The 13,161-nt window shown below is 39.6% G+C and overlaps 1 protein-coding gene across 3 annotated transcripts in view; it reads left to right on the plus strand.

Moving 5' to 3' along the window:
• Window positions 1–10,025, plus strand: part of IMPG1 (interphotoreceptor matrix proteoglycan 1) — a 62,820-nt gene extending 52,795 nt beyond the window's left edge. For 2 of the 3 annotated variants that reach the window (XM_086608262.1, XM_086608263.1), the window contains 6 exons: window positions 1,644–2,215; window positions 2,998–3,217; window positions 7,082–7,292; window positions 9,203–9,379; window positions 9,476–9,657; window positions 9,986–10,017. In XM_086608262.1, the coding sequence (XP_086464388.1) occupies window positions 1,644–2,215; window positions 2,998–3,217; window positions 7,082–7,292; window positions 9,203–9,379; window positions 9,476–9,657; window positions 9,986–10,017 (1,394 nt within the window). Of the gene's footprint in view, window positions 1–1,643; window positions 2,216–2,997; window positions 3,218–7,081; window positions 7,293–9,202; window positions 9,380–9,475; window positions 9,658–9,985 lie in introns of all 3 variants that reach the window. The other variant, XM_086608264.1, reaches the window with a different exon arrangement.
• The last annotated feature ends 3,136 nt before the right edge of the window (window positions 10,026–13,161 follow it).

A 13,161-nucleotide genomic window follows, 5' to 3' on the forward strand; every position in this document is an offset into this window, starting at 1 on the left:
CCTTCTGTCCGGCTGACCCTCACTTTTACACTGGGCATGACGCTGCATGATATGGAATACTGTTTGGCCCTCAATCTTAAGTTCCACCACAAATCACAAGGGGAATCGTGTCCCCCTTGTCCCAGCTATGCTCCCCCCTTATCCCGCCGTGTTTCTGCACTCCGGCACGCTGAAAAGTCCTTGGAGTTTCACTTCCAACCACAAACATCATCTTGCTATCAACATTCTTCTCAGAGTGAGCCTCTGAGTAAAACCAAAACACAGAGCTCTTCTAGCTGTTAAAAACTCTGTCCCAGCTAAAACTAGGACACAGACCTACGTCTCTCTTATGGTGGGGACACCAGAACTGGGCGCAGTATTCGAGATGGGGTCTTACAAGAGCAGAGTAAAAGGGAGAATCACCTCTCTTGACCTGCTGACCACGCTTCTCTTGATACATCCCAGGATGCCGTTGGCCTTCTGGGCCACACGAGTGCACTGCTGGCTCATGTTGAGCTTCTCATCTATAAACACCCCCAAATCCTTCTCTTCAGGGCTACTCTCAACCCACTTTGTGCCCAGTTTGTACTTGTGCCTAGGATTGGCCCGACATTCATTTAGAAGCAAGGAAATGGAAAGAGACGCTAAGAACATCCACAAGCAACTCCTATGCCATGGACAGGATAGTTTTCCCCTCCTTCAGTTGGGTTATTCCTAAAGCAAAAACTTGCTCTCCCTTAGTACTTTCATCAGCCACTGGGAGGAAGCTAGTGCGTAGGGATTGGCATAGTGCACGAACTGAAGAAAAACTTCTTTCTTGCCAGCTGACAAGAGATTTTGCCTGCAGTGGGCTCCTAAAAGTCTCGCAGGAAGAGCCCACATAAGTATATCACTGGAAAAGGACAAGGTTGTCAGCTCAGGCAGCTGCCTGTTGCTTGGAGGCCATCATTTTCTGTGAAGTCATTGCGGCCAGGTTGCTGTAAACCAAATTCGACAAGCTTCATTCATCATGCTTTAGATTCGGATTTCAGCTACAGCTTTCATACACCCTAGATCCATGCAAAGCCTCAATTGGGACCTCATAAAAGTTCAGCGTCTGGATCGAAAGGCTGCTTCAGGTGCAGCAGATGGTTTCTTAAGGTTTGAATTTTGTTTTCACTAGTGCTGTTGTCTTTTAGGTAAATTGACACAGTTCACACTCAAAGAGGCTGTACCGTTACTCTTAACCACTTTTTATGATTACTGGCAAAATAATAGCTTTAACCTCTGGCAGAGGGGAACAGACTGACTCTGGCGTGCAACTGATCCGAGCAGACAGCTCAAAGCTGTGATCTACTCTTTCAGTCAATATAAACTGACATTGTGATTATGTACCTTCAGAACAAGAATGCAATTTGGAATGGCTCAGGAAATATTCATCAAGCCTAATTATTATTTAAACACAGCACCCACCGAAATCTCATCACTCAAACATGTGGATGAGATGTTTTATTCCAGTAGTCCTTCCTTGGTGATGGAAATAACATTTTCATGTTTAGCTAGTGTTAAAGCTTGTTTTTAAAAATGCTTCAGTGGAAATACAATATACGTGGTGCTTCCATTCTTGATGTTTGCTATGCTTGCTTTTCAAAATAGCTATTTGTTTTTCTCCTGTTTTTCTGCAGCAGTTAAGATCATGGATGAACCAGAATCATCAGGCGATGGCATTTCAGTTGCAGCCAGCACTTACGAAACGTTGCCTTTCTTTTTTGGATCAAGTGATCTCTCTACCACTCAGCCTGAAGATGTTATTGCAGATGTGCTACCACCAGACCAAACAGCCCCACTGCCTGCAGCAACCAGCCCGTCCTACAGCCACTCTCAGATCATCGAACAGTCCCTTGAAGTACCAGATTCCTCGGTGCCCACATCTGAGAGCATTCCTCCTGATGGCACTGGGACAGGAGTGCAGGATATTGCTGCCGAGTTAGATCATGTTGGTGTGATGAGCACAGTAGCACTGGATGAAGCGGAGCACGGCAGCGGCTATATCTCAGTGCTGACAACTGAGCCTGCAGAAGCCACCCCAGCTCCTACGCTGAAGTATGTAACTACCAGCTCCATGACAACCGCAGCCAAAGGCAAAGAGCTAGTGGTTTTCTTCAGCCTGAGGGTAACCAACATGCACTTTTCTGATGACCTCTTCAACAGGAGCTCGCCAGAATACAAAGCACTAGAACAGCAGTTCATGCAATTGGTGGGTAAAAAATCAACTTGAACAACATATGCAACAGTCGGGCACAGTTTAAAGAAATACACTGAAGAGCACAGTATTTTAACAGTAACAGACCCTACTGAACTCAGTCTGATAAGCTGTATTTTTAAAGGGCTGATAAGCCTGGGATGCTCACGGGGTATGAGGAGAGAGTTTATGAAGTCAGTGTTGAAAATTTTTACTTGAACAAGAGACTCAAGATATATGCCCGGCATGTAATTTATTTAGCTTTTTCTTAGTTTCATATCAACAGTATAGCAGCGCTGATTACATCTAAGGGTTGTGTCTACATGCTGGATTTAAAAATAGGCCTTTTAAAACATATCATATCTTGGCAGGGGGAATGTGATTAGATATGGATTTTCTCTATGGGTACAAGAGGGCAGCAGGTCAGCTCAGTAACAGGCCTATTATGCTCTGCCCTAACCTGCCTGGATCAAGCGTTTGAAAATAATTAAAATTGGCTTTTGAGTGAGGTGATTTTTTTCTCTTCCAGATGAATAAACTCCCCAACTGCTGTGCATTTCATTACAGGGGAAATTGCTGCTCATCCATCTCAATACATTATTGAGAAAGATGCAAAAGTCCAGAAGATAGTGCTAAAGAGAAAAGCGAATTTTGTGGTGGAGTTTAACAACTGTCTTAAATTCAGAGAAAAAAGTGTGTGATGTGTGTACTTGGTAATAAAAAGTGACCGTAAAAGAAATTAATAGCAGGTAGACAATGACAGTAAGTTAAAATAAAGGCAAATTTCTGTTTTGCAGCTACTTCCGTACCTTCAGTCCAACCTTACAGGTTTTAAGCACCTGGAAATACTCAACTTCAGGAACGGAAGCGTGATTGTGAACAGCAAAATGAAATTTGCCAGAACAGTGCCATACAATATCACAGAAGCAGTACACTGCGTCTTGGAAGACTTCTGTGATGCTGCAGCCCAGCACCTCAATTTGCAAATTGACAGCTATTCTCTGGATATTGAGCCAGGTAAGATTGAATTAATAATGTATGTGCAAAACCAAAACCAAAATATTTTCCATGTTGTTACAGCTTCAGAAGTATTACGGGTTTGGAAATAACGATATTAGCAATAGCCTCCCAGAGATCAGGAGTAATAAGAAAATCCAAGAAGTTGCAAATTATCTGCAGACATATTTTCATACTATAATGAAAAGCCAGGTGGAGGTGTTGGTCTGTGCATGTACCCTGACTGCTTTTCAGAGCCAAATATGGGGAAATAAAAACGCTCCAGGATGAGGGCTAGGCGAAGGCAGGTATAAAGAATGCTCGTGTGCAGTTTATAGGAGTGATTTATGCAAATTTTGCACCTGATTATGTAAACATAATTTCTGATTTTTTTTGCAATGTTGTAAGCAAACCACAGTTTAGAGTATCATGAAATCTATTTTTAAAGGGCTACAGAGTTCAAGACAGAAGGAGATAACTTCTAGAAACAATTAGATTTGACAGATACTCATTGACCAGAGCATTACTATATGTCCCTCCTGATTTAATACCTTTCAAATAAGTCTGTAGTCTTTGATAAACAGTAGAAAGTCAGTAACAACATATCTGGACACTACTGAAATGTTGACAGCTTAAAATTTTCAAAAACTGTATTGTTTTATAAAATTGAAGCCTGGATCTATTTTCAGGTTCTGGTAATTATTTCCAGGCTGAATTTAATTTCATTGGCATGGAGAAGAATGATATCGATACCTTAGCAAGCAGATGCCTTTAGCAGTTATGGTTAAGTTGTCTTTTTACATACAGAACTTTGACAGCTCCAGAACAAAAAATCAATTTATAATTCATGGAGACAGTTTTTAATCAGTTTTCATTTCATGTAACTCCTTGTGGCCACCAGAGAATGGGTAATGTGCGGTAAAGAAAGTTAACAAAATCACAGTATTTAAACATACTGCTGTGATAAACTGATGTTTCACTGAATAAAGTAATAAGTGAGTTCACTAGAAAGAGTGAACTTAGGGCTGCCATAGGTTCTCTGCTTCAGTAGCAAATTTTTGTTAAATAAAAATTAAAATGAAAAAGCATTTTCATGGCTATGAGCAGTGGTAAAATGTCAAAATAGAAGAAATTATGTTCAGAAAGCCAATATATTCCCATATAGGTGTTTCAAAGCCCTACTGTCTTTTCATTTCAGAAAAAAAGAAACCAAAGCAACAAACAAAAAGCTCCCAATCTGTTTAGTAAATTAAGGTAATTTAAGCAAATTCTTATTTATTGTGAATGTAAGAGCCATCTAGTGGTAACAAGTTACACCACATTGGAACACTGGTGGGAACTGACAGTCCAAAATAGGTATCAAGACTCAGCAGCTGCAAAGAGCTCGCTTCATAGGTCGTAAATAACAGCATAAAGAGTAACATAGAGGCCTTTTTAAAATACCTGCATGCATTTTTTTCTTTTGTAATCTACACAAAGTGAAAATACAGAGAAGATGACAAAGTATGGCAGGTATGTGGCCCAACACTTTGTTAAGGCAAATGAAATATTAATACAAAAAAAAATGACCCTCTAACCCAGCGAAATGCTCATGCAGAACTCTACTTGTCCAAATAGAAATGCACTGAGACCTTTCAGCTTCTGAAAACTGTAGCCCACAACCTGGGTGATGCTTAGGCAGAGCCTGTGTCTCCTTACTAGCAGCATCAACCTTTATTTCCACTAGTATGAAGGTAAACTGTGACCATCAAAACTGGAGAGAGGCTTACAGGAGACATGCAGCTAATGCAGCTGTTAGTGCTTTAATCAATTACTCAATCATACAAACTCTTTCATTAGTGATTTTTCTTTCAGAATTTTTTTTTCTGGTTTTGCTTGGAGTGCAATTCTGTGTGGGATAAGAAAAGAATCTGTAAGAACTATAGTATTTCCTTTTGATTTGTCAGCTAGTTTTGTTTCATTAGAGATTAAAATTTGTAATTTCTGATCAGTAGTATCAATGATCAGAGCAAAGTACTTGGAACATATATATATATTTATTTTTTTTTTTTGGCCTGACAATAAAGTTACCTTGTAATTTATTGCACTACTTTGATGCCCAGTTGTTAGAGTTCATATGTATGCACATTTAGAGTCCAGGAGCAAAGTAGGTCCCAAATTAACATGCACATTGTATACAGCAAAGGGAAATAGAACAGGCTAAAACTCACTAGCCTTTTTTTTTTTTTAAAAAAAAAAAGGTAACTAGAATAGAACGTAAGAGTGGTTAAAAGTGAACAGCTCTGCTGGATTAATTTCTACCAGTTAAGCATATCCTAGCGCGAGTCTGAGACTTCCAGGAGACTTCCAGTACTACTAGAAGAATGTCATGCTCATTTTTCATTGAAATCAGTATTATGGAGCACCTAGGGCCATAAAGTGGCTCCAGATGAAAATTCTTAGCCCATATAGTACCTATAGGTACCAGCTTCCATATGCAGTATGGATCTTCTCTTTAAACTACAGATTTTTCTTCTCAATAAATTTTAAGCCCTGATTACTAAAAAGGGCTGTTATTTTTCTGCACTGATGTATTAAATGATTTTGATTTCTATAGACCAGACCTGACACAAAGTTCTTCTCTGCAACTAAGCCTACATGTACAAACTTCCTTTGAATGGGTTCAGTCTCTCAGGACCTGCTGTTCTGTGTAGATCGGCTCACATCTGTGTATCTGCTCTCATGTTCTCCTTGTGCTCTCCTTTCTTGTTTTTGTACACTCTTTTACTTTCTTTTCCTTTGTGGATTCAAACGTCTTACTGAAACTGTTTGCTGGCAAGAACAGAATTTGTACTGCCTCGTCTGCTTCTCATCTTTTGCCTCCTGTCCAAGGGCTTTACCCCACAGTAAGCAGGAAACTGCCTCCATGAGACAAGATGGTGGACGTAGCCCTCCTCCTTATGACCCCATCACAGCTGGGCTGAGCACTGGGTTAAAATGACTCCCTCTGGGTCCTTTTTTCACTTCTAGTTAGAGAATGGGAAAGAAGTAGACTTGTGTGACAGCTGGAGTTAGGTCTCTGATATGGGCTTTGCTACGAACATCAGCAGACTCATTTTCCCTTAGTCTCATAGAAGCATCCTTTACTAATATTTAAAAAAAAATAAAATAAAGAAGCAAGTTAGAAGGGTGGTGAGGCACTGGAACAGGTTGCCCAGAGAAGTTGTAGATGCCCCATCCCTGGAAGTGTTCAAGGCCAGGTTGGATGAGGCTTTGGGCAACCTGTTGTAGAGGAGGGTGTCTCTGCCCATGGCAGGGGGGTTGGAACTAGATGATCTTTGAGGTCCCTTCTAACCCAAACCATTGTATGATTCTAAGTTTTCCCAGTGCTAACACATCACGTCCAAAAAAGCTCTGCAAGCACGTATTTTCTTTAGATAGAGCCAATATTTCTAGGTTGCAGTCCTGATGGTATTGTGCAATATTTAATAATCTAATTCCCTCCCCTTGACATGTCCTAAATTATGGGTTTAAAGTTATTATAGTAGAAACTATTTCTTACACATATACAAGGCTGTTGCACAGTAGCCATGAGTGTAAAACTAGTACTTACAGTAGAAAAAGGATTAAAACATCCATAGGTGAAAATCCTCGTCAGTAAGATGAAAACGAAATTGCAGTGATGGGGTAGACAAATGTACAAGTAAATATAAGCTTGCATGCTTGCTGTGTCCTCTACAGAAAGGAGGATGTGTGTCCTTTTATGCTGGAGTATATCCTCCTACTAATGCGCAGCAGTAGCAGGCCGGCGAACGTGCCTTGTTTTCTCCAGCTGCCACGAAGCCTGCCAAGTGACTCTGGGGCAACTAACGCGCCAGTTAATAATGCTTTACCCATCCTTCACAGCCGATCAGGCAGACCCATGCAAATTCATGGCGTGTGACGAGTTTTCCGAATGCGTAACCAACGAGTGGACAAAAGAGGCCGATTGCCTTTGCAAACCTGGTTATGCCAGCCAAGACGGACTACCCTGTCGGAGCCTGTGCGAGCTGGAACCCCGTCTCTGCGTCAATGGTGGGAAATGTGAGCTGGTTCCAGGAAGAGGAGCTGTCTGCAGGTAAACAAATGGTGCTTCACGTGAATTCTGCTTATGGACCCTTGTCATGCCTATTGCACGAACAAGCAGGGCTCAGTATACACTTTTCAACAGCATAAACTCTGCTAATAAGGCAGGACCTCAGTATTCAGACCCTTCAAGCTGCATTAGAGCACCCTTCTTCAGCATAAATAGTCTCACAGTATGGATAAATCCATTCCTGCCTGTTGCTGTGCATAGAATGTCACAATTTAGTGGTTTTTTTTTTAAGAGACGCTTTAGAAATTTATTACAAACTCAGCGTCACTGGCAGAGACAACACACACAAAACCATGTGTTCTTTTCAGATTTCCAAATACATCTTGGAAAAATAAAATAGCACATTCACATTGTTGCTATTGATTATATAGCGATATTTTAAGACATTATTTTTTTTCTAAGTTGTATTAAAAGAGAAATCTGTATTCTTATAAACACACCTATGAACACTATTCTGCTTCCAGACCACCCAGTAAAGCACATGAAGGCTGAGGCTGCTTTCAGGGCTTTCTGGGAAAGACTTGAAGATTAGCAGCTCCATGTAACTGCAAACACATTCCATAAGGATTTTTACATGAAATGATGTTAAGCCAATACTGAGAACCACCGCAGCACTTGAACATCTTCATTCTCTTTCAAAAATATCAGATTTCATCTCACTGCAAGACTAGATTGTCCAGAGCATTATGTGAAACTCTGGACACCAGACTGGCACACAGTAGTTGGCCAGCCATGTACATAAGCAAGAAACAGGTTACAATTCTTGCACTTGTTTATTCTCTCTTAATAGTGACTTTACTGGATTAATGATATGGTTTTCAGTGTATTCAGGATTAATGTCAAAAATAGGACTACTGAGCAAATTATTCATATGATAATTTCATTGTAACAACATAACTGCCATAATCCATTTTCCGCGGCGGGCATCACAGAAATTATAACAGAAGATTATATTGAATTCACCACAGTTACTGCTAAATTCCTGATTTGCAGAGTCACAGTAGTGCAGCTGCAGTATTTGGTACGAGAAACCAGCCTATGAGCTACAGAGGTTCTCTTCAAAACTCTACTCAAGTAGCAAAGGGTCTAGTCTACTCCTCCAGGACCAACACACCAAAAAAAATAACACTTTTCTATTTCAGAAAAGCCCTGACTTGATGTACAGTAATAACCAAACCATCACTTGGAGTGATAAAAGTATTAAAAATAAGAAATGAAACTTTTTGTGAATTATAGCAAGTTACAAACAAACAAACTTACCGCCAGTCTCAGACTGACAGCTTGTGCAAACGTGTGCAGTCTGCAGAGAGAAAACGAGGGCCGACCATTTCCTTTAGTTAAGGACTTGTTTTGCTTGTGAATTTACTCAGAGCCATGGTTAGTTTTCCCACTAAGCAGAAGCCCTGTGTTCTCATATAAAACATGGCAATCTTCTCCCTTGCTTTCAAGGGAGCTCTTAGTAGCAGAACTCTTATTTTAGACCTTGCTACTCAGATCAAAATCACCAATAAACAGCATGTAGGCCTCAAAGTTGTGTTTAGACATTACTCCATAACACACTTCAACTTCTAAGGCTCTAAACCATGAATGTTATTTCAACGTCACCTAGGGGGCTAGAAATTTGTCAAAGATGTTCCAAATGCATAATTTCCTTAAAATTTGTAGGTTGGTAAGGAATGTATCAGTGGTTTTTTGTTTAACATTCACGCTCGAATCTAAGAATATTTTCTTTATTATCAATCATGCAATTTCATAGAGACACATAACAATTAATTGTATAGGGAATACTGTGTTTATATTTAATTGCAGATTTTCCTTTGCTTCCATTTGAGGTACTCTGGATTTTCTGCCTCCAAGTTCTGTATATTTTTCTCTTCTTCTCCCCATTTTAGATGCCCTGTACGTAAACACGAGCTTTACCAAGGACAGCGCTGTGCAAAATTTGCTCCAAAACCCGTACAACCCTTCAGTTTTAAACCTCTCGTTCTTGGCTTACTAAGCCTTGCTTTTCTGTTCATCATTTTAATTATTAAGTTAAGAAGAAAAAGTAAAAGAAACTCAAATTTGCAGTAAGCTGCTCACGATCTTTTTCTTCACATTTCAAAAATTCCTTTTTCCTTTTGCAATTCCAAATCTTACCTAAACAAAAATGTTCTGCATTGTAGAAGTTCTACTCTCAACAGCTGCAATTCAGAAAATGCTGTAAGGATTAATCCTGCTTTTGAACATGACGAGCCCATAAATAGCTTTTGTCGTACGGCTTGTAGCGTAAGTGCTTGTGTCAGTTCCTCAGAGATCATTGATCACGAAGCATTACATGAACTTGAAAACACAATTCAACGTGGAGGTAAAACGCATGGAAGTACTTTCTTACCCCTCAGCAAACAGCCCCACTTCAAATAACAGGCCCATCTTCATGTATTAACGCTACAACTAAATCAAATTTGATTCTAATCTCTTGCTTGACAATTTCAGAACTAAAAAGACTAATTCATTTATTTGCTCTCCACGTCTACTGCTGTGTAGGTTTCTTAACAGGACTGTAGAACTGCTTTTCTTACAGCTCTCTTGCATGGCTTCAGTGGTCCATCCTATCTAAATGCTTTTTGTGATTTAATGAAATAATTAATCTAGTGTTTCCGTTTATTTTTTTTTAAAAAAAAAAACTGCTGTAGGTCACCAGACCAGTTTACAAAACCAGGACTGACAAGTTAGGTCTCTGAAATTCTTCGTTTCCAGCATCGGCCAGACAAAATCAAGGTTTGTGACTATTTTCAAGAGCTTTAAAAATCTGTTGAGTTTCCTGTTTGTTTGATATGACAAAACCAACCCCTTTGTAATTGCTTTTATGCAACAAAATTCCATTCTGTATACTCATTTGCTAATGTGGCAGTCAGTGAAATACATGAAGGAAGAAGGACTATCTAAAATGAAAAAGCAACACAGATAATTTAAAAATAACTTGTGCCTGCTTAAGCTACGTGGTTTTAACAAGTAGGAATTCTAATTGGAGCAAAATACTGCTCGTATCTCAAATATTATTTCAGGTTTTGCAACTTGAAACCTCTTGTATCTTTGGAGACAAAAAAAAAACCAAAACAAAACCAAACCAAAACAGAAAGGAGAAAGGATGAGTAAAAAAAAAAAAAAAAAAATCTCTAAAATTGCCAGACTGTCTCTTAATTCTGATGTATCCAAGTATATTCTCTTGAAAGGCAGACAAGAAGCTTTTACTTTGAAATTTTCATTTTTCTCAATCACAGCCCAACTGGGAACAAAAAGGGTTTACTAGAGCTGTTAGTACCCATTATTATTGAGGGAAATATCAGTACAGGATTGCCCTGGCACTAGGTATATACTATGGGAAAGAGAACATCAGGGTACATGAGTCTTTGGCTTGAGCCGGTACACTGTTATGTAAATAAAGGAATGAGTAGTGATACCATAGAGAAAGATTTCTTTTTCACTGATCTTCATCAAACAGAGGATTCCTGCTCAGGTCTGGTTTCTTCAAGGACTGAAGGTGACAGTTACAGACAGGTGAGAAGCAGGGGGACTGGAACGCAGCGACAGAGATCGACAAGTCAGCAGGGAGCAGCAGTTTGGAAAAGCTGGAGAATGAATTGGCTCAGCTGCTGATAAAAACGAGTGCACAGACATTTGCAATTAGTGTTTTACACCCATCTTAAAACAAATGTGCCTGTGGGCAATTGTAGACCAATAAACTTTCATACCAGATAAACTACGTAAAATTACTACTTAAAAAAGCATTAAATATTTCATGAAAGGAGTAAAATGGCACATCTGAGGGAGAAAAACAGGCCTCTGCCATTCTAGACTCTATTTGAACTGCCCAAAGCATATTGGCAAAGTTCTTCTCAAGACCTAGTTAAGGAAATTCATACAGTGAGAAGTGAGGCAATCGCAAAATATAAATGGATTTAAAAAAAGATTAGGTGGTGTTGGACCCTTTTCACCACCACTTATGTTCAAAATGTGTGTTTACCTCAGAGCCCTTATGTTAAACACATTTTTAATGACTTGATAAAACACGATGGAAGAAGAAAAACGTATGTAGAACACGGCCTTCGTTAGCTGAAACCACGAGCTCCACTTTCGTATCACAATCTGGAAAAGTTCTTTGGGGCTAGGATTTTTAAAATGAGCAGTGGGGTATCTAGAACTCTTAGGCCAAATTGAAAATTCCAGTCTTTAAATTCTGTTTTGCAATGTGTAATGACAGCAGTGACAGCTTTTTAGGACGTATTATCTACAGTAAGTACAGCTGTGTATTTACAAAGGTGTATATGAAAATAAGCATAAAATTCCAGTAGAAGCTAAAATAACCTTCAATTCCTTCCTAAGCATGAAAAGTGTTTCCAGTTTAGTTACAGGGTCACTACATGGAAAATGATTGCAAACTTAGTCATCAGAAGGGGTTTTGTTCAGTTGGGTTTTTGTGCATTTAGTCATTCAGGAATTAACAAACACGTTTCATGTCCAGGTGAAGAACTTGCTCTTCTCTCTGGACTCAGTAGAAAACACAAGTTCTCTTGCAAGCAGCTGAAAACCGCAGCTATCTCTCTACAAGGTTAGGTCTCTGGGAACTTGGAGTGTCTTGCTCCACAGAGAGTACAACAGCAGGAATAAAATGACTGTGAGGGTCATCTTTCTTTGGGCCAAAGCAGAGCGTGACAACGAGCTAGAATTCACACATGCAAGTGGATCAGCTCATTCAGACCAAGACAGAAGGCCAAGTAGTCCACATCCAGTTGGCCTACTACGGTTGAGAGTCAAACCATCGTCAAACGAAAGCCCTCTGAAAATGATCCTGCTGATCAGAGACTGCCGTCTTCCTCAGCTACACAGGTGCTCTCTGCTCCTTTGAGATGAAAGCTGAAGACACCACCTCATTTGAAATGCAAATTTTCTCTTGCAGTATCCACTGTCCCTATCAGTGATTGTGCTGGACACTCTCTATTCACTGAAAAAGGTGCTGAAAAATAAAGCCTATTGCTTTTCAGCCATAAGAGTCTTACGTCAAGCTGTCTGTGAAGTCCGTTATTTTTCAGTTGATCTAATGGATGCTGTGCTATAAACTTGTCATTTATTTGTGCTCGTCCATGGCATGGGGCAGTAGGCTTCTTTTTCAAGACGTTATCTGGCAAAATTCAGTAATGGATCTAACCCTTGAAAAGAAAATGGATCTCATCTAAAGAGTCTTCACAAACTTTTCTAAGCTTGCAAAAGAGCTGTGCTGCAACAGACATCACAGAAAATCAGTTTCAACCAACTTAGATGAAACCTTAGAGAATCTAGAAATATTTGACACAAAACAGCCCAGAAGCATCGGAAATAAAGCACTGGATAAGGGGACGGTAGAATAATTTATTTCACAATGCTGAATCCAATTGGCATGGACAAAGACTGCTTCATTTGATGTAATTCAGATGAAGCCTGAAAGTCATTTTAGATTCTCCCCAAAGAAATACATAAAACATATCAGTCTTTACTTGTCAAAACCAGTAACTGACACATAGCATGACGCATTGAAAAAATGACTCTCAGCCACCAAGAGAGATGACTGAAACTAAATTTGAGGAGAAAACAAAGACTGCCACTTGTTTCACCCTCATGTCAGTCACTTGGATCATCAAGCAAACAGTATTTTGGATTAAAACAACACAACATCAATAGAAGTCAGCCTGTTAGAGTTCCCCCGTCACTGTCAGAGATTTAGTGTTTCATTATCAGAATCATGGGGGAAAGAAGACCTGCACCACCATTCAGAGATGGAAGTGCTGTGCTCTTAGCTCAAGAATATCAGGCAATAGGTTTCACAAATTTAGAA

The sequence above is a fragment of the Tauraco erythrolophus genome, chromosome 2, assembly GCF_009769465.1.
Source record: "Tauraco erythrolophus isolate bTauEry1 chromosome 2, bTauEry1.pri, whole genome shotgun sequence".
NCBI lineage: Eukaryota > Metazoa > Chordata > Aves > Musophagiformes > Musophagidae > Tauraco > Tauraco erythrolophus.